At 40.5% G+C, this 20,962-nt stretch overlaps 1 protein-coding gene across 9 annotated transcripts in view; it reads right to left on the bottom strand.

Moving 5' to 3' along the window:
* Positions 1-3,040: 3,040 nt before the first annotated feature.
* Positions 3,041-20,962, bottom strand: part of B3GALT1 (beta-1,3-galactosyltransferase 1) — a 513,181-nt gene continuing 495,259 nt past the window's right edge. For 8 of the 9 annotated variants that reach the window (XM_057318297.1, XM_057318294.1, XM_044381514.3 and 5 more), the window contains one exon: positions 3,041-7,996. In XM_057318297.1, the coding sequence (XP_057174280.1) occupies positions 6,787-7,767 (981 nt within the window). In that variant the 5' untranslated portion in view covers positions 7,768-7,996 and the 3' untranslated portion in view covers positions 3,041-6,786. The remainder of the gene's footprint in view (positions 7,997-20,962) is intronic. The other variant, XM_057318296.1, reaches the window with a different exon arrangement.

Below are 20,962 nucleotides of genomic sequence, written 5' to 3'. Positions count from 1 at the left end.
TTTAACTATTTTCTTAAGATTTTTTTGGTCTTCTCTTCCTTCCGGGTTTTTCCTTTTCTTTGTACTAAATTGTCATAATCGGTTATCTGAAGAAACTTTTTCTAAACATTAAGCATTATTTATGATGATTACTGAATAAAATGCAAATCTCATGTAAAATAGAAGTTTGGAAAGAGATCAGTGACTGCCAGGGGCTGGAGAAGGGAGCCGATTACAAGAGGGCAAGATAATTTGGGAGGAGACGGAACCGCTCTGTATCTGGATTATGGTGGCAGTTACCCAAATATCGTTTGTCCAAACTCATTTAACTGTACACTTAAAAAGGGTGAATGTTAAAGTATGTAAACTATAACTCAAAGAAAGTGAGGAGGGGTTTCCGATCTGAAAACAAAATAATTGCCCAGACTTCCATTGGAACGGGGATGGGGTTGGGGGTGCTGGGAGTTGGGGTGTATGTCCTCACCTTCAGGGGCAGCCTGCCGCACTGGTTACAGACACAGCCGTTAGAGCCAGAGGCCTGAGCTCACTCGGTAAGTTACACAATTCTCCATCGCCTCACTTTCCTAATCTGTCAACTGAGACAACAGTCGCACTACCTCGTGGGGCTACTGTTAGGATTTACCAACAACAACAGACCAGAGGAATGGGCACTGAAAATTTAAGGCTTTGCAATGGGAGAAAGTCTCTGATGTGTTCTCCCTCACCTCACCCCTTTGGTGAGGTCATCCTTGCCTCTGCTGAAAAATAGTCTTCATCACAAAAACGCCACACGTAACGCTGCCCAGCCTGCCATATCAGGCAGCCCCTGCTGAGTACACGCTCTGGAATAAACCTCGGAGAGAGAATAAATCACCTTTCACGCCATGCTCCCCCAGGTGAGGACTGAGGTCATTGCAAGAGGCATAACAAATAGTCGACATAATGTACCAAACTAATAGATTCTATAAGGAAAACTAAATGGAAAATTTTTCTGGAGTGCTAGGCACCTCTGGCTGAAGAGACAGTGGAGCCGGTGTTATTACAGATGTAGTTGAATCAATAATACTTTTTCATTCATTTCTTTTTCATTTCACAAAAATGCCTATTTTAACCAGCAAAGAGGTAAGGAGATATTACCAAGGGCAATTTTTCATGCTCACATGGATTATATTCTGGGACACATCGTTCTTCTAAATAGCCCCATTTTTTTTCCCTCTCAGAAATGTATTCAATTCTCTTCCAGCAGTGTGAATTTATCTGGAAAGCTTTGACAATCAATTAAGTAAATGAGAAAATAGAATGCTTGTAATTATGATAATCAAGCTATATGAAACCCACCCTCTTAGGTCTAATACCCACACATCTTTAAGCAATATATTAATTAAGCTTTGGATAATTGTTACAATTAGAATCAAGTTTTTATAATTTTTAAAAATCACCCAGAGAGTAAAAGGAAATATTTTAAAAATATATGCAGCTGTCGGTTTTTAATACAATTCATTATCATGACTACATTGTCATTTCCCTGGCTGCATGGAAACAATTCCAGTTTGCTTTAGTGATGCGATTTCTCATTTACGATTGGAGGAAATTGGTATGTAACACCTTTGTCAGATGTCTCCCTGTTTCTCTAAGTCAGAGGTTGGCAAACTTTCCCTGTAAAGGACCAGATAATAAATATTTCAAGCTTGTAGGCTAACAGGCAAATTGAAGATATATAAACTTACTGAAATAACAAGAAACAGATCTCCAGTTTCTGTATTAGTGAAATTAAAATATAACAAAATTAAGTACTTTTTTTTTTTGCAATACACAGCTACTGAGAAGAGAATTTTTTAAAAAAGATTTTAGATAGAGAGCATAAGCAAGGTGGAGGAGCAGAGGGAGAGGGAGAAGCAGACTCCCCATTGAGCAGGGAGCCCGATGCGAGGTTTGATCCCCGGACCCTGGGATCACAACCTGAGCCCAAGGCAGACGCTTAACCGACTGAGCCACCCAGGCACCCCAAGAAGAGTAGAATTCTTACCGTTGGGAAACATGTGACTTAGTTGGGGTTCGATGTTAGCGTCTCTCCTCGAGTCTTCGCAAATGTTCTGAAGCCACTCTCAGCCGGGGGCAGCAGACAAGAAGTGGTTCGCAGAGGGTAGTTTGCCAGCCCGTGAGCGGCATTCTCAACTTGAGTGTGCATGAGAATCACCTGACCGGCTTGTTAAAATAGATTGTGGAGTCACACCCCCAAGTTTCTGGTAGGTTCCAAGAATTTGCATTTCTAACCAGTTCCCACTTGGGGCTGATGCTCCTGTCTAAGACCATGCTTTTACAACTTTGCTCTTGATGTTGGTCTTTTAGGAGAGTCACACTGAATATAAATCTATGTATTTAATGTTTTCATTGTTAACTCACGTATTTCAGCCCACCTGATGGACTTAACTTTTTGAACTCTGAGGTACAGCGGTAGTGAATTCAGTTAAATTTCCATTAAAAAGTAAAGACCTATGTAAGCTAGTTCAGGGTTGATAATAACAGGAACTTTGTCTCTTAAATAGCTATTAGTCTCTTGCTTACAAAGTCAAGCATCAGCAAGCAACATCTATTTGTCTGCTGTAAAGAATGCCTGAATAGCATTTTTCCAGTCTGAGCAAACTTTTAAAATAGTGTGCAGTATTCCAAAGGATACATGTGGGGGACGCATGACAGTTTTGCCTTGAATTTAATATGTCCTAATTCACCAAGCACATTATCAATATAATGCTCTCTGAATTGGAATTCAATGACATGTTCAACGCATAGAATTTTAAACAGAGACTTTCCTGAGGCCACCAAGGGGCAAGGGAGACACCAGTTTCCTAAATCCTGGAGCAGCCCCTGATCTATGGACCAAACCATCACTAAGCTGACTGTTAACGCTGCAGTGGGCTCTGGGGACGGGCTCTGAACGATGTGAGCTATGACCTGTATTGAGGTTGAAGAGAAGGTTAATGGTAAACAACAGGGTGTTGGCTAATTTAAATGATCACAACCCACCAAAGAGACTCTTTCAGAAAAGAAGCAAAGTGGAAAATATGTTGTCCTTCTGTTTATTTGTCCCAATAGTTTAAAAAAATCAGCTTTATGGAACCATAATCTTCCTCATGACAGATGGGCCTTATACATCGGCATCGTGCTTTCAATCAACAGTTTACATTTCAAGAGGAAGGTGAAGAAACTGAATGTAAAGACATCTTCAGCATCTAGTTGTCATTTTTCAGTTTTATAACATTAATACAAAAAATAGTATTCTGATTAGCAGCTTGATTGGCAACCCATGTACCCCTAAATAGTACTACAAACCTGGAGAGTGCACTTTTACAGACAATTACGTTTGGCGAAATAGTATGTACAATTCTGACAAATAAATACATAAATAAACCATCATTCATATATAACGATATACCTAAATGTCAATTATCATCAACAAGCGTTTCTAGTAAATTACTTCTTTCATTCACAAGTTACTTTGTTGCTTATAAAAACTATCCTCACCTTTACAGAAGAAATGACATAATCAATTCCCCCACTAAACCCACATATTAGGAAAGGTAGAAAATGAATCCCAGAAGCTTCATGTAAATGTTCATTGTCTTTTGATAGAAGAGATTTGATTGAAAAACTCCTTCCTTAGCGTCTCCGTCAAGAGTTTGTTTCCCCCATATCAACACACAAAGGGGTTTTGTTCTTCTGAATTTAATCCAAATCAAAAATGATCTTCAAATTTTGATTCTGGTTATTTAAAAATACAATATTATATGTTGAAACTGGCATTTGGTCCAATATAAGAAGACCCAAAGCCACGCAAACCAGCCAGCAAAGGTAAAACTTTTTTTCCAAAAATAAATTTTTAAAAGAAATCTTAAGAATACAGACACTAAATATATGATACCTTTTGTTATCCAATGCATAATGAACAAAACAGGTAGGGGGACAGTCAGAAGGTTTTTGTAAAAATTGTCTGAACAACTCCTGGTACAATACTGTCTGAAACATTATTTTATATAAGAGAAATGAAAATACATTTAAAAATGGCTTAAATAATTGAAACCATAATTTGGCCAGCATCATAAAATTAAGAAAAGTAGAAAATTAGAGCTTTTTTTTCCTGATCACTTGACTTAAACATTTTTTTTTTTTTGAACATTCAAAAAAATGAAGGGCAAACATGCTTTTGGCTATTGAAACACTGGACAAATGGCCTTGCCTCACCAAGCTCCATGCAGAAGAAAATGTACATAACAAGCAGATTCTAGCTATACATACAGGGAAGAAGAAAAAAAATGCCTTTAAAATATATACATATGGTTTTTGATGAATATTTACATGTTTGTCACATGGGCACTACCTAGCATAAAAAAGTTAGGAAATAGTTCTTTAAGACATATGATTCTCTGATTTTTGCTCCTTTTAAAGATTAGGGCTCTATTTATAATGTACACACACACACACACACACACAGAGAAAACAATTCATAGATGTACATATATGATGTTTATAATGTGCCATTCCTTGACATGAAGGCGGCTTGACTGCACATAAGGTAAATGCGAGATGATAGTAGAAGACAGAGGCTCGATTCAGCTATGTGACTGAAACGTGAACCAAGTACCAAGTCATGGGACTTTTCCAATGACCGGAACTCACAGCAGTTGAGGGTTGGGGGTTACAGAGAGGCTCACCTTGTGTCGATCCATCTCTCCCCAGGCTACCTAATGCTGTTTTCCAATCAAACTCGGCAGTCCAGCTGACTGTTTGATGAAGATGTACTGAAGGACAGGAAGACCTGTCTCCTATTGCATTCTTTTGGGCTGGGGATAAGAGATCCAGTGTTGTTAAGAAATAGGCCATGACTTCCATTTGTTCATTTTGTTTACTTGTTTGCTATCAACTTCTAGGGGGAGCTTCTAAAGGTCAGGTTAAAAGAAAAGTTATATTCTTTCAGTGGCAGGATGTCATTGAATGAAAACAAACAGAAGTTTTCTAATGAATAGAAGATGTGCAATGTGTGGGTTTGCAGAGTGCCTATTCTTCTTCTGATAGAGGGGGACTAGCTCTCCTGGCCCTCAAAGTTCTTATTGAGAATTCAGATCAATGTTTCCTGAGATCTAAGTTGATGGGATATAATGCATTTTGCAAACATGTGATTCAATTATTGTGATATGCTTCCAGCCAGAGGCTCCTCCCCAAAGAAAGGCAGCTGCCTTCACTTTCAGCACCCCGGGAAATCAAGCACTGCACCGAAGTAAAAACTTATTCATTGAAACCAGAGGACATGATGGAGAAATTGAAGCTTTTCCAAACACCTAAGACATCCAGGGAAAAGTCAAAGTTTTAGAAGAATCAGATGCACTGATAGTTCATATTCGATCTTTATGTTGGCAGAATTTATATTTAAGATGATGTTATTACTACTGATGACCATCGTTGTAATTAATTATTTTAGCATCTGGCATAACACATGACACATTGCATTAGCACCTTTTAAGCTAAGGATCTCAAAACACTTAGCAAATGCAATTTGCTCTCACAGCACCTGTGAGGTAGGTGTTTTTTCCATCCATTTTATAAATGAGCATATTGAAGCACAGCAAGGTTAAGATGCTTGCTCACATGACCCAACAAGTATGATGGTATCAATAGACACTGATCCCAAGCTTCCCCCCCTTTCCTTCCCATGAACCTCACAGAGCTTCCAGAACAGCTCCTACCCCTAACAGCATTGCTGCTAGAGGTACTTGGATGTTTCAGACGTTAGAATATTACATCCATCAACTTAGGGCTAACGCATTCAGTAACATTGGGACCCACTGAAAGATGATCTCACATGCTTTGCAAATGTGTGGGCGAGGCATCTTACACGATTGCTAAGCTTGCTTATGTTAGTTATAATGCATACATAAATTTGTATTTTCTCCATGTAATTTATTGTTTTTCTGCCCTCCTACCAACTTTTTTCTACACATGTGCCTTCCTGAGCCAGAAACGATAAAATGCACTTAGCAACACCATATGGAGGGAAGCAGGTGAGATTACATTTGGCAAAATCTCCTTGGAGGCACCAGGTAATGTTTGATCTGAAAGACCAAAAAAAAAAAAAAAAAAAAAATCTTTTGTTTATTTTTTAAGTAGCATTTTATATACATTCCACCCGATGACCAGATTTAATCCTTGGATGAGCAAGCAGAGTTGTCTTCCAACCATATAGAATATTTGATTTTCAAGTTTAAATTTCCATTTATTGACCTGCAGCCTCCCTGCCAGGCCTAAGTTCATTTCTTGGTGGAACCGCAAATACTGTACACATTACATGGCAAGAGATGTAAAAATTCAATGTAACGGCACATACAATATTAATAATCACATTGGGTGTGTCTTCCTGACTGTGTATTATTTCTGAAAAAGAGTTATTTACTTTTATTTTTGCAGAGATGATATGAAGACATTACCACGAGTCTCGGTTTCCCAGAATTAGATTTTTATCTCATATGCACAGTATGTAAATCCTAGCAGTTGTTAGGATGTTGCTTTTTGAGATAAACACAACGCCTCAGGACCTGAGAATGAAATCTGGCCCTTCTAACTCATGTATTGTTTCTATGACCAGAGCCTAACATTTGTAAATCGGTAATCCAAGAAAGAAACTAGGAGAGGGAAGAAAAAAGCTTTTTACAAAACCCCTACACTGGTTCATTTCCCCAGGTGACACCAGTAAAACACCAACACCCCAGGCCCCATTTCTTAAAAAAGAAAAGAAATGTATTTACATCGGTAAAAATCCTAACATCTGAGATGTTTCTTGCTTGACATGTCATTCCAGATTCTGTGCATTTCTTCTGGAGAGATTTGATGCACGGTGATCACGCGGCGATATCTACACAAACTGTAGGCCATTTTCCAGTGATTGAAGCCACTGTTCTGGAAAGGATGTATGCCCAGTTTTCGAAGACACAGTCCCACATAGACATCTTCAAGGTGAAGCAGCCTTGTATGGAGTGAGGTCTTATAAATGAGTTCAGCCACATCAGCTGAAAAGATATAGCCAGTCCCCGAACAGAATGGTGGGTAGTTACTGTCAGGGTACAAATCCCTGGGCATGTACCACTTACTGCGGACGTCCCGGATTGGCCCTCCGTTGATGACATAGCCAGTGAAATACCTTCTTCTTGGCTTGGTGGAGGGTTTTAGTAGTTTATAAATAAGGTTGTCCATGTTTACAAAAATGTCACTGTCTGTTTTCATGACATATTTGGCTTTTGAACAAAAAGTGGCCACCCATCTCATTCCCATTAATGTTTTGAGGGTAAGGTTATGGTAGGAGTCAATAAAGTCCTCCACAATGATGTCGTGGAAGATTTGGCTCTCTTGCTCCACCATCTGATTTAGGACAGGATCAGCGTTCTTGCCCAGGAGGAAAAGAGTGGCTATCTTGATCCCTTTGAAATTGTTCTCATCCCCCCACGTCTCTCGGATTGCCTGGCGGGCGTCGAATTCTTTGTGGGTGGTGCTGATGAGGATAACAAGGAAAGGAATGTTTTTCTCACATTTGTTGGGCTCATTTATAAGAAATTCAAAAGAATGTGGGTTTATAGGTCGAGTTCTTATGTTGCCAAAGGTGAAGTTTTTCCTGGCAACTGTTAGGTGGCTGAATGGCTTGGAGCCAGTGTAGGAAGAAGTGGGACGAGTTATACTCAGATACCAGAGGGCGCTGGCCCAGCACACAACTGTCAAAACATAGAGACAGGAGACCTTTGAAGCCATTGTCTTGGGAGCACGTCTATTTCAAATATGGAAGAATATGCCTTCTTGGCATTAGTTTGTTTTCATCTTGCAAAGGCCGCATATTACTAATAAGTCTTAAAGTTCGACAGAGAAGCGTGAGAGCAGGATTGTTCATGGGTCTTAGTGGTGGTCTGGCATCTCTGCATTCCCTTTACTGTCTTCCAAACCTGATGGAAGGTTCCATGTCTCATAAATCTTCCTCTTAACTCTGTAAAATCAAGAAAGTACAGTTGTCGTTCAGATTTAGTCACTTTACATCCTCACACGAACATAGTAAGGGTGTTAGAATTACCCACGATGACTCAAATCATACACATAATCATTCATTTCCACCATTACTAAAAACTTCCTGACACGACCACCCTCCCTTCCCTCCCCTGGATAGAGGTTATTTATGTATATTCATACCCAATTAACAAGTATTAGATTATAAACTCTGGAGGAACCTGAAGTAAACTGAACATTAGGAATTAAAGAGGAGTTTCCCGTCTTCACAAAAGGACCTCTTTGCTGTTAAATACCTTCTGACACTGAAGTCTTCTTCCAAGCAGGAGAGCCTCACACAGGGCCTCTGATCTCTTTTCCACGCTTCTAAGCCTGAGCGTTTGTTGGCTCGGCTCTGATGAAGTAGTCTGTTCTCAACATCCCTCTGTTTTCTGTAGCCCTATCTTTGAAAATGGATGCATGACCACTGGAAAATCTGCTCAAACCGGTCTCTCTGGGCTCTGACCTACAAGTAATTTCCTACTTTTCCTCACTCTTTCCTAACTTTGGCTCTCATGAATGTTACTCCCTAATTCTCAGTTTCCTAGGAAGCTTCAGATGAAGAGGACCCTTACCCTCGGGCGTGGACACCATCACCCAAGGGTCCCTTCAGACAGCTGGCAACATTCGCTTTGGAGTTGATCTAAATGGTATCACTTTTTGGGGTTTTCAACAATTCACCCTGATGTTCCACTGATGAAATTATGCTGGCCCCTCTCAATTCTTTTTATGTAGTTACACTTGTCAGTACACACAGCAGGAGTATAATAAGAGACACAATTGAGCTTCGGGCCACAGATCCAATGAAGATGGAAAGAACTCTTTAATTGGTTCACATTAAAAAGTTGTCCTTTGGAACTCTAATTCTTTCTAGAACTTGAGCTGCTCTCATGCCAGTAAAAAATATATGCCAGGCTACAAAGTCCATTCATGTTAAAAATTGTCTCTTCCTTCCCAGTTAGAGCAACATGTGGTAGCCCTGGAAGACGGAGAGAACAGATCGTGGATATCAACTTCAACAAAGTCCGCTTCAAAGAAAACTATGCACTTGAATGGACAGACTGTGTTGAAAGAATTTAACTGGGATTATAGATTGAAAATCAGGCTTCCAAGCGCAATATTCATAATGAAATGAAAAGACATGATGGGCAATAGCAGAGATAACACACAGCCGCCTGTCAAAGCCAAGAGCTGCCTGTGAATATACGATCCATATGAGACCAGCAGTAACTCAGTGTGGTTACGGTTCTAACTAAATGAATATTAGAATGGCTTCAAGCAGCATGACTCTAGGCACAGGCAGGCCTTCATCCAACCCATAATAAGTACTCTCTAAATAGAAGCTCCGGTATCCTTGGCTCCTGAAGGAAACGTCCGCTCTAAGGTGCACCATAGCTGATAAAAAGGACACGATGTGCAGCATGCTTTGAAACTTTAATAGCAAGCGAAACGAAGTGAGAAGCCAGCAGCAGTTTAGAAAAGGGCTTCTCCGCTTGGGATATACAGACAGCGGCTCCATCCGAATGCCAACGAGATGTGAGTGAGTCTCAAGGTAGCACTAGAAACCAAACTTTTCCCTGTCATTGTTCCAGGCTGCTATCTGATTCGTATAAGCCTGCCGCTACCATCCTAGTGCCCTTGTCACTTTTCATGCTTTCCTACTACACTGTGAGTCATCTGTCACTAAGCTGGTAAACCAAAAATAGTCACTGGAAGAGGCACCTTGCAAGCTCTCTTCCTGAGCCACTGCTCACATGGGTGCCTGAGAGGTATTGGACAAATGCAAGTAGAGCCCACAGTCTTCCTCAAGGAACACATGGTCTAGGAGGAAAGACTTCCTGTAAATGATTAAAACAGATAGAAAATTTCCTCATGAGGCTACTGGAGGACACAGGAGAGGAGGGTTGGTGGGCAAGGTGTGGGCGAACCGGGCATGGTCGTGCAGACTGCCCACTGTATCTCCACGAGGCGCGTTCCCACAGACGGCGATGTGACTCGTGCACCTCCACCCCACCCCGGACTGAAGTAATGAGGCGGCCTTGGGGAAGATGCCACGCGAAAGTTATCTAAGCTGAACCTTCAAGGGCAAGTACGAATTATCTGGATGAGGACCAGACATCTGAAGCAGAGGGAACCGCCTATGCAAAGACATGAAGTGAGAAGCACGGTGTGTGCCAGGACTGCAAATCATGGAGGAAGGGAAGAGGACAGGGTGCTGGGGAGGAGGGTGGTGAAGGTGAAGTTTCAGGCTCTCAGGATAAGCAGGGGTCAGATGGTGAGTGGTGTTCAGAAGCTGTTCTGAGCTGAGTAGCTTGTCACCCACCTGGCAATCTAAAGGGTGCAAGGGAAGATTTTACCTTCACCAAATCCTGTCCACTGATTCCAATAGTAATTTATTTTTCCATATTAAGGATTATTTTTTCCCATAGTTCTATGCCCCAGAGGAGTAAGTGAAAATTTGTTTTCTCTGATACCTTTCTGTGTGATTTTCTGGGGGAAGGGAGTGCATAAATAACAGGTACTTGGGAGATTAAGAAAGGGCTAAAAGAGGGAGAAATATAAGAGAAATAGGTGAGAGCATGAATAAGTTTATGTATTTAGGAACACTTTTCATAGAAGAATGAGCATTTTCTCTTAGCTAGCAAACTTCTTCCATTGTTATTGTAGGTCCTTATTTTATTTTATTTTATTTTATTTTATTTTATTTTATTATTTTATTTTATTTTATTTTATTTTATTTTATTTATTGTTTTGTAGGTCTCATTGTAAAAAGCGTGTGGTACGCAGATACTGGGCTAGGCACTGTGCGCTCCATGCCTTGTATTTCATAGAGCTTCATTCCTATGGTGTTACAAGAGAGGTATCATCTCCATTTTACAGCTGAGAAAATGGAAGCTCAGAGATGTAAAGTAGCTTGCTCAAGATCACATAGCTAGCGAGTGGCTAGGTGAGTAGTCATCTCCAGCTTCCTCAGGCCCATTAGGACAACAGCATAATCTTGCACGGGAGAGCCCAGGGTGGCGGGGAGCAACGCATGTTGCTCTTCTCTCAGCGATCCACACATTTATTTTCTTAGCTGTGTGTCCATTGCTGGCATTTTTGCCTAGTTCATTCTGGTTTGTTACACATCGCATGACACCAGTTCTATGGCGATCCTTGATCAGCAAAAACTGATGACTTGCAAAGAGCACATGAAAGCTGGGGGGGGGGAGGGAGCTACAGCCATTGAAGAGCTTCAGAAACACTTTGCAGTTCCTTTTCTCTGAAGTCCCGAAACACACACGTGTACTCACACTCACACACTGAAAGAATCACTGTCTCTACTGAATTTTTCAGACACGAGGACAAAAGTAAGCCCAGTATCATTCCATCCTGGGCACCAGTAAATGCAAACGATCACCAATAAAACACAGGATTTGAAATGGGAAAAAGAACCAGCCTAGAGTCTGAAGAGTGGCCAAGGATAATGCGTACCTACAGGGAGGGGTGCAGGAAAGCATCCTGTTTGCTTACAACAAAATAGATTTCTCAGGTGGCCAGACAAGCACAAAAATATGCCTCTGGAACAGAAAAAGCAATGTAAGCAAAGAGAAGAGAGAGTAGTAGCAGACTGCATTTAACTCTAAAGCATCATTTTACGTATGTTGGTGGAATTAGTGTTGGGCAAGATGGCCATGTTTTACTCCTTGAGCCACCCGAACTTGCTATGTGGCTTTCTGTCCTCAGTAGCCTTAAGTATAAAATAAGGGCAAAAATAACATCCGCATTATCTCTGACAACATTATAGGTGTTAATGATCATCACCAATCCTTCGAGTTTCCGGGGGAAATGTTGCTATATAGACAGATAGTATTAGGATATAAAGAGCAAGATATAATGGGGAGAGGGGATTATGTCAGTTGATTAGTTCATGACTTGGGGTCCAGGGCACATATGTCGATCGATTCTTCTAACTACATAGGATTGCAGTCGGTTTTCTTGGTCTAGCGAATACCCTGTATGGATTGCCTGCTAGAGGATTCTGGTTTCTTCCTGGAAAACACAAAGGCAAAAGCCCACTAAAATGCAATGAAAATGTCAGCTGAAAGTTCTAGGGAAGGAGCTGAATGTCACAAAGCAGAATGCTCTGGAGGGTTCTTTCAGTTTCATGAAATTAAAAAAAGTCCTGTTTAACAGACACACTAATGTATTAAAATCCAAAGTCGTGCATAGAGCATTTGTCATTTCTTTTAGCAGCCCTACTACAACCACAGACGCTGATGACACATTAACTTGTCGTCCATTAAATACAAATCCCTCCAAATAGAAACGTTCCTCTCCAACACTTGAAAGATTTCCTCCCCAGAGGCCTTGCTGTATCAGAGATTACCTCATTCACAGAACCCTTCAGTAGCCATCCACCTTCACCTTTCAGGAAGTTAATGGGGCAGAATTTTCAATTTAAGGAGCACATGTTTCTCTTAGAAATCACATTGGATAATCTGTTATTTTGAGTAATTTATTTTTCAAGAATCCCCTAAATTTGCCAAAATTCTCCTCTTGTATGGTCAGAAGTCAGTCCAGCAGCAAGTGGGTAGAATCTCTTGGGTAAATTGTGCATAGTTTGGGGTGTCAGGTTCATGTCCTTCTCCGTCATGGTTCAGGCAAGTACAAGTCAGTACTGATTTCCTACACCCCGGGTGCCACGAGTTGGCCTGGCAGTCACTCCAGCTTCCCTGCACCCATGGGCAAGGCTGCACAGGCCCCTTGCACTCCCTGGTGTCGCAAGGAATATAATATCCCTAAGTTTTGATTTCCCTTGGATTTCCAAATCTACTCCATTGGTTCGTCAGAGACGTACTGAACACTTGTTAGAGATGCCAGGCACTGTTGTACAATCTGGTAAGACAGGTGCGGCCTTACTTTCTAGGAAATGTAGGCAGAAAATAAATGCATGATAAATGAATACAAAAATCATTTCAGGTAGCAATAAGTCATGTAAATAAATTGGGCAATGGGATAACGACTGAGTAAGGTGGGAGTTGAGCAACTTTAGATGAACTGGGCACTCTCTGAAGGGGAGACATTGGAGCTGAGAACAAAAAGCCTTGTGATCTCCAGTCTAGTCATTGAGTCTTTCACTAACTTTCTGGCTCTTTGCTTGGCTTTTTGGGATTCAGGCTTCATTAGGGGCATCCTTTTAGGTTTTGATTTCTGCTTCTCTCTTGTCTTTGGATCTTCTTGGCTTCATATTTCCCAGCAGTGGCCTTTTTGCCCTCTCTTGCAAATGCCCTCCCCTTATAGAAAGGTAGGTTATTGGTATTAGCAGGTATATGTATTAGTTTGCTACGGTGGCTATAACAAAGTGCCCTAAGTTGGGTAAATTTATTGTTTCATAATTCTTTTTTTAAATTAAATTTTAGGTAGTTAACGGATGGTGCAATATTGGTTTCTGGAGTAGAATTCAGTGAATCCTCCCTTACATACAACACCCAGTGCTCACATAACAAATTCCGTCCTTAATCACCTTCACCCATCTAGCCCATCCCCTACATACCTCCCTCCATCAACCCTCAGTTTGTTCTCTATTGTTAAGAGTCTCTTATGGCTTGTTTCCCTCTCTCCTTTTTTTCTTTTCCCCTTCCCATATATTCGTCTGTTTTCTTTCTTAAATTCCACACATGAGTGAGATCATATGGTATTTGTCTTTCTCTGACTGACTTATTTCATTTAGCATAACATACTCTAGCTCCACCCATGTTGTTGCAAATGGAAAGGTTTCATTCTTTTTGATGGCTGAGTAATATTTCATTCTGTGTGTGTGTGTGTGTGTGTGTGTGTGTGTGTGTGCGTGCGCATTACATCTTCTTTATCCATTCATCTGTTGATGGACATTTGGGCTTTCTCCATAGTTTGGCTAGTATTGATAATGCTGTTATAAGCATCAGGGTGCATGTATCCCTTCGAATCTGTATTTTTGAATCCTTTGGGTAAATAGTTTGTAGTGCAATTGCTGGATCGTAGGGTAGTTCTACTTTTAACTTTTTTTTTTTTTTAAAGATTTTATTTATTTATTTGACAGAGATAGAGACAGCCAGCGAGAGAGGGAACACAAGCAGGGGGAGTGGGAGAGGCAGAAGCAGGCTCCTAGCGGAGGAGCCCGATGTGGGACTCGATCCCGGAACGCTGGGATCATGCCCTGAGCCGAAGGCAGACGCTTAATGACCGCGCTACCCAGGCGCCCCTACTTTTAACTTTTTGAAGAACTTCCATACTTTTTTCCAGAGTGGCTGCACCAGCTTGCATTCCTACCAACAGTGCAAGAGGGTTTCCCTTTCCCTACATCCTCACCAACACCTGTTCCTTGTATCGTTTCATAAATTCTCAAGGCTAGAAGTCTGAGAAGATGTTGGTGGGGTGGTTCCTTCTGAGAGCTATGAACAAGAATCTGTTCCATACTTTTCTTCTAACTTCTGGTGATTGGCTGGCAATCTCTGGCCCTCCTGGCTTATTGATGCACTAACTAGATCTCTGCCTCCACCTTTACACAGTATTTTCTTTTCCCTGTGGGTGTCTGTGTGTCCCAGTCTTCCCTTTTTATAAGGGCACCAGTCATATTAGATTAGGGGCTACCCTAATGATCTCATTTTAATTTGATTACCTCTATAAAATCCCTATTTCTAAAGAAGGTCACCTTTCAAGTATTGGGGGTTAGGACTTCAACATGTCTTTTTCGGGGGGACACAACTTCATCCATAACATCTACTTTCCTGGATAGCAACAAAATGAAATACTTGGCTCCACAAGACTTCATTTCTTCACATTTTATGTTCTTGATTCGAGCAGTTAAGTCTCGGGTTTTAGTAAGCCAACTTTTAAAGGATGAAAAATTTGTAATTAGTATTCAAAGAAGAATGAAACATGAATGTGTAAAGGGACACAAAGTTTGGCTTATTTTTAGGTTAAAGAAAAAGCTAGTTCATTTTTCTTATAAGACCACATGAGGAATATGGCATAGTTTTAAACAGTCCTGTACTTCTGCTGATTTCTCTTTCCTTTGAGGTACCCCCCTCCACACACAAAAATATCGACCCACAATTAGTTGGGAAAGTGAAGCCAGGACACTGGCACCTTTCCCAAAAAGTTGGGGTCAACAATTTCTAAGAAACTGACTTGGTTTCTGGAGAATAAGGACAGTGTCACCTCAAACTACCAGCATTCCTATTATTCCGAAACAATTTTGAATATTCAGAGACCATATGGTACTACAAAAGTGGTGGGAACATTAAAATCCATGCAGTAACTTCAAAACATGGTCCAAAAGAGAAACCCGTTGAAAAAAGTCAACCCAATTTTAACCAGTTAAAAGAGGAATAAAAGGAAGACAGAAATTCAGAAAAAAAAAAAAAAGTAAAGAAATGCGAAGGCAGGGAGAGAAAGGGCTAACCACTCGAGTTTATGAAAAGCTCTTGAAATGGATGAGAAGCTGGCTGTACAGCACATCATGATACTGGGGAGGGGAAAAGAGATCCTGTCTGAAAAATGTTTTGATCTCGAATGACTTTCCTCAGAGCCGGTGTATGAGGGAAATCAAAGAATCTTCGTTCTGTGGGGAAATACAAGAACTCAGACCGCAACAGAACTAATTGATAAACGAGCCCCGAAGGCCAGAGATTCTATTCGGCTGCATTAATTTGGCGAATGGTTACCTTGATGCCCAACTCCCTCCCTTCCTCTCACTCTTGTAATTATGCTCTAAATAAGCACAGGAGAGGAAGAAATAAAGCACTATTAACACTAGATAATGGTCCTTGAAGGAAGAATTTCATAAACCATTATGTTATACAGCTTGCTAACTGATTATCTCTCCAAATCACAGAGGGCTGGCTTTCTCTCCTAGCCTTTCTCTGAAGTAAGCCTCCTTGGCTGTGGAAGGCACTGCGCCCACAGAAGTCGAAATCCCTGAACGCTCATAGGAGTAAGCGTCCTGACTCTTCTGCCTCAGAAAGACAAAGAGCTAATTTGTTCCTTTAAAAAATTTAATTATGAATCCTTTCAGAGACCCCGTCATTGAACTCGCCCAATAGACAGATCATTTGCAACAAGAAAGTGGCAGAAAGCAGAAGGTAATATTCATCATGATTTGGCAGTCGAAATCATTCCCCTCCCAAATCTGGAAGAGATTATTTGAACCTTTCTCCTTTTTTAGTTCAATGTACCTTGAAAGTTATTGAAAAGGTCTTAATAAATTCCTGCACTCAGAAGAATGGGGCCAACTTGAAAGAGGAGTGGTCAGGATGAGGATGTCTTTGTGTGGGCTTAGGGCTCTTGCTATTCTGAAAGCTACACTCTATTTCATTGCAGAAAAAGTGCACTTCAAATTAGAGGAGAAGATTATAGCTTTCTTCAAATCAATGTGTTGCCCTAGTTCTAGAATTCAGAGAATTTTTAAACATCGCTACAATCCTCTCAGGGAAAAATGAAAATGAGGATGTCTCATTATTTTAAACGATGCTTGGCTTCCTTTGCAGTGATGGATACGGCGCCTTGACGGCCTTATATGAGACACATTTTTAAAGATGGGCAGAGCCATCACTTATCTAATCATATGAGCCTGGGAGCCTGGCAATGTGGTCGGGCCTTGGGCAGGGGCTTCTCCTCTGGGAAAGAAACGCCAGGATGTTTTATTACAGATGTGGCAGAGGATGAGAGGAAAGACATCCTACTCATATAAACAGCAGCTGGGAGAATTTAAAAGTGATGAGCTCTGCGATACCAAAAAAGAGTATTCATTTGGCCCATTATTTGGGGGAGGGGAAGCCGATATAAATGGATATTATTAGAAACCAGGAAGATGTTAGTGTATTGCTATCTAAAATTTACAATGTCTAGGAGATATTTCTTAGCCCATCCCAGAGAAGTAATATTTTAGGTCATATTTCAAAGAATGATATTAGTACCACGAAGGAACTGATAACATCATATGGAAAAGAACTTGCAATTCTTATTTTCCTTTTGTTTCCTTTTCTAACTCAAATGCCCCTTTAAACAACACCAGTTTATCAGAATACGTAATAGCCAAAAATAATTTTGTGTAGCTGCTGTCAATGGAAATGATCTTGTAGGCAGTCAGTCTCACGGCACTGAAAGAGCTGGATTCAACTTTCAGATGTTTAGTCATCTGCTCTGGGCTCTGTGCATCCCTCTGCCTTTGTTTCCCTGTCTATGCAATGAAAACGATAACATCTGGACATACTTTGCAGGGGCACTGTATGGATCAAATGAGATACTGTAGTTGAAAATACTCTGTTAAGCTAAATACTGCCACATGAATTGAGAGTATTATCATTATTAATATAAACACGGTAAATGAAAGACAAATCCAGAGAGGATCACCTATAAAATGTTTCATGAGCAACAATCAGTCAATACATCTGGTGCAAAAGCAGTTTTTTTACTTGGCTGATACTCAAAAAGGGGGGAAAAAGTGTGGCAGTTGACCGTTTTCATAAGAAGGTTCAATTTCATTTTATAACGTGTATATTAAGAGGTCTTGTACTTCTGTGGAAAAGGGGTACACAGGCTAGAGGAAATATTATGACTATTATTAGCACTAATGTGATGAAGAATTAGATTTTTTTCAAATATAACTTTAGAATATCAGGAATCTACCAGATCTAAATAGCCCTCTGAGTAGCAGTTACTTAGCTATGATTAACATTCCATGTACACTAAGATAGTCTGAAATGGCTACCCCATGATTACTTTAGAGATATTTAAGACAAGGCCAATTCAAGATTTATCATTTTTCCTTCATAGGTTGTAAAGAACCTTAGCTAGGTTGTAACAGAACCTATCTGCAATGTCATATTACAGGGCATATGGTCATTTCATCACTTAGCTTAGGGACTTTGCAATTTCCAGCATTAGAATCAGCTTTGTGAATTGCTCTAGAAATGTACTCAAAGGAAAGCGTGGGTGACAAGGAGCTTTGTTTGGCAGAGTAGCTTTTTAACCACACTGTGTTGTTTTTGAAATCTGTGATTTTGTGTATAATTTTCTTAAATTAGTACCTACTGGCCAGTCAGGTGAAAAATACTGCCCTTGACTGCCATTCTCATCCTCAGTCATCCATATTGGGTCTTCACAGTCCTTACCTCTTTCAATCCCTAGCATTGCTCCCCACAAGTTATTTACCAAACTCTTGCTCAGCTTCACTTCACCAGATCCTGTTTGGGGCTAGAGATTTCCATTTCTATACATTCCCTTCTTTTTACAACTTCCTTTTTGCTAAAGATTCTTATTTTCCCAGTGGTTAGAGACCCAGCCTGCCAGTGTTCATCCTATGGAGCCTTGAACTCTTTACCACAATCCACCTCACATAGCTCTTGAATATGTTTGAGGCTACACTGGACTCCTCTCACCTGGATTCCATGGGCACGGAGGGCTCAAGACATTAATCTTCCCCAGCGCCTCTGAGGTTCAATTCTCATTCTTGTGTCACTTCACTATTCTCCTTTCCCCACTGCATCAGCGAATCCACAATCATCCACCATCTTTATTCTTACTCCTGAGCCTTTAAATTTTGTGAGGTAAGGTCTCACTGTCAAAGTGACTAAGACAATACGGCCTCCTGGACAAAGCACAGGATTGACAGTCAACAGGAAAAAATTCAAGTTGTAGTTCTGCCATGAAGTCTTTTTGGAAACATTTTCCTCCTTAAAAATTTCTTAGTTTCAAAATTGCATTAACTTTCACTGATCAGAAATTCCGCACCAGTGCATGATTTCTCAACCCACTTGATGAAGGGCTCTTCTCTGCAGTGCTTGGCATTTTCAGTCTTTCCATTGCCATTGGCTCTTTTGTCTCTAGAAGGACTTAGAAAAATGACGAGAATAACAATAAAAAAACCTCTTGACCCTGGCATCGCTTTCAATTATTGTCATATTTTTCTCTTTCATTTCACATCCAGAGTGCCTAAATAAATGCTCTCTCATGCTTTTCTCCATTTCCTCACCTATTTAACTCTTGCAATCTATCCGCATGGTACGTGAAGCCATTCTGAGTAAAGCCGTGAGACCTGACCTGACACACTTAGCCACTCTCTTCTTCCAACTCTTGCCTACAATTCCTCCTTACTGTGCTCTCATGTTTCCTTGCTCCCATTTCTGGTAGTCTTCGTGCTTTCTTCTCTTCACCCCTTCTCTGCCCACTCTTCCATTTTCCACACCGGAACTCAGCCCTCCCTCCAGTCTCCTTAGCACGGGGAACTGGCTCTCTAGAGAAAGGCTTCTGCGGTCAGCCTTCTAGCAGTGTTGACCAGAAAAGGTGGGTCAGAGACCGATGAACTTGACATCCTCCCCATTTTCAGCATGGTTCTCTCTCTCAGACAGGGTATAGATATAAGTTTATACCAAAGCGGAGACATATTTGCCTTCCTTCTGCTTTCTGCCTTTTCTTTCTCCTGCAGAAAATGGACTTCAGAACATGCGTTTGAGTCCAATTTCTTAAGTTAGGAAGTTTGTATCCTAGACAAACTGAACAGGCGTAGAGGACAGGTTTTGCCAATGACAACAAAAGGTAAAAAAATGATTTTGTGCTTTTTGTTCACCTACAAATGTGAGAGGTTTGTTCTTCTTTATATTGGAGATGTCAGGCTGTTTCTGAAACTGTTAAAATGCTGTAAAGTTCCATTCAAAGCATGTTTTTACTTGGCCCATTAGAGATGAGTTTTCATGAAATTCTGAGGCTATTTTTTGTTTTTAAGACTGCATTTTAATAGTCATTTTTCCAGTAAGTCCTGGACAGATGGCACAGGTGACTTCTTAAAGAGATATCAAGTTATTTGCTTTCCTTTTCCCTTCTTATATTATTTGAAGGCCATCACACAGTTTGAGTTCTATAAAAGTAGAATTTAGGAAAGGTCTCTAAGTATAATTGGAAACAGGTCAATTGAGAAAGGAAATACACTTAAAGAAAAAGAAAAACACATGAGCCATACAAGTGTAAAACCATCAGAAATTAGAGGAAGAAAATCTCACTTGTCATTATTCTCTTTCATATCTCTTCAGTCAAAAGTGTAACCACTCCCACACCCCCTCATCTACAGCCTGTGGAACAAGGACATGAAAGGGGCCTTTAGGAAGCTCTTGGGGAAAAAGATTGACTTCTAGGGTGTGGGGCTGAGGGGAGAGGAAATAAATTAATATTCTAGATTTCCTAAAAAATAAGTGTAACAATTTTTATGACTGGGTAGATTAGCATAGCACTTCATTTTTCACTTGTTAAATCAAGATTATGATATTAAGTATTTTGAAATAATATTTTAAGTAATAGTTTCTGTTGAACCAATACTATTTGCTAGGACTACATAAAATGCCTTACAAATAACTATTTGTACAAATAATTTATATACTTAGAGGACACATCATTGCTTCTCTGCCTCTACTTGCACTTATAATGTTCTCTATAATTTACATATAATGTTACTAACAATTATGAGAAATGGGTATCTTTGTTCCCATTTTACAAAAGAGGAAACTGAGGCCCAAAGAGTAAGCAACTTGCCCCAGTGTCACATAGCTAGTGAGTAATTAAACCTGGATGTGGGTTTGTAGTAATTAAACCTGGGATGTAGGCACCTGGGTGCCTAAGTCGGTTAGGCCTTGGACTCTTGATTTCAGATCAGGTCATGGTCTCAGGGTCATGGGACCAAGCCCTGAGTCAGGCCCCATGCTCAGTGGGGAGTCTGCTTTGCTCTCTCTCTCTGTCCCTCCCTGTCATATCCCTCCCCCCACCTCCCATGCATGCTCTCTCTCTAAATCAAATAAATCTTAAAAAAACCCACACAAACAACTGGCTGTGAACACGAATCTGTTAAACTGTAATGTGTGGGTCTATATGCCATATCCTACCTTTCACTTTTTACATG

This window comes from Ursus arctos, unplaced genomic scaffold (genome assembly GCF_023065955.2).
Source record: "Ursus arctos isolate Adak ecotype North America unplaced genomic scaffold, UrsArc2.0 scaffold_1, whole genome shotgun sequence".
In the NCBI taxonomy this organism is placed as follows: domain Eukaryota; kingdom Metazoa; phylum Chordata; class Mammalia; order Carnivora; family Ursidae; genus Ursus; species Ursus arctos.
The sequence above is the reverse complement of the archived record's forward strand: the minus strand, read 5'-3'. Positions and strand labels throughout refer to the sequence as shown.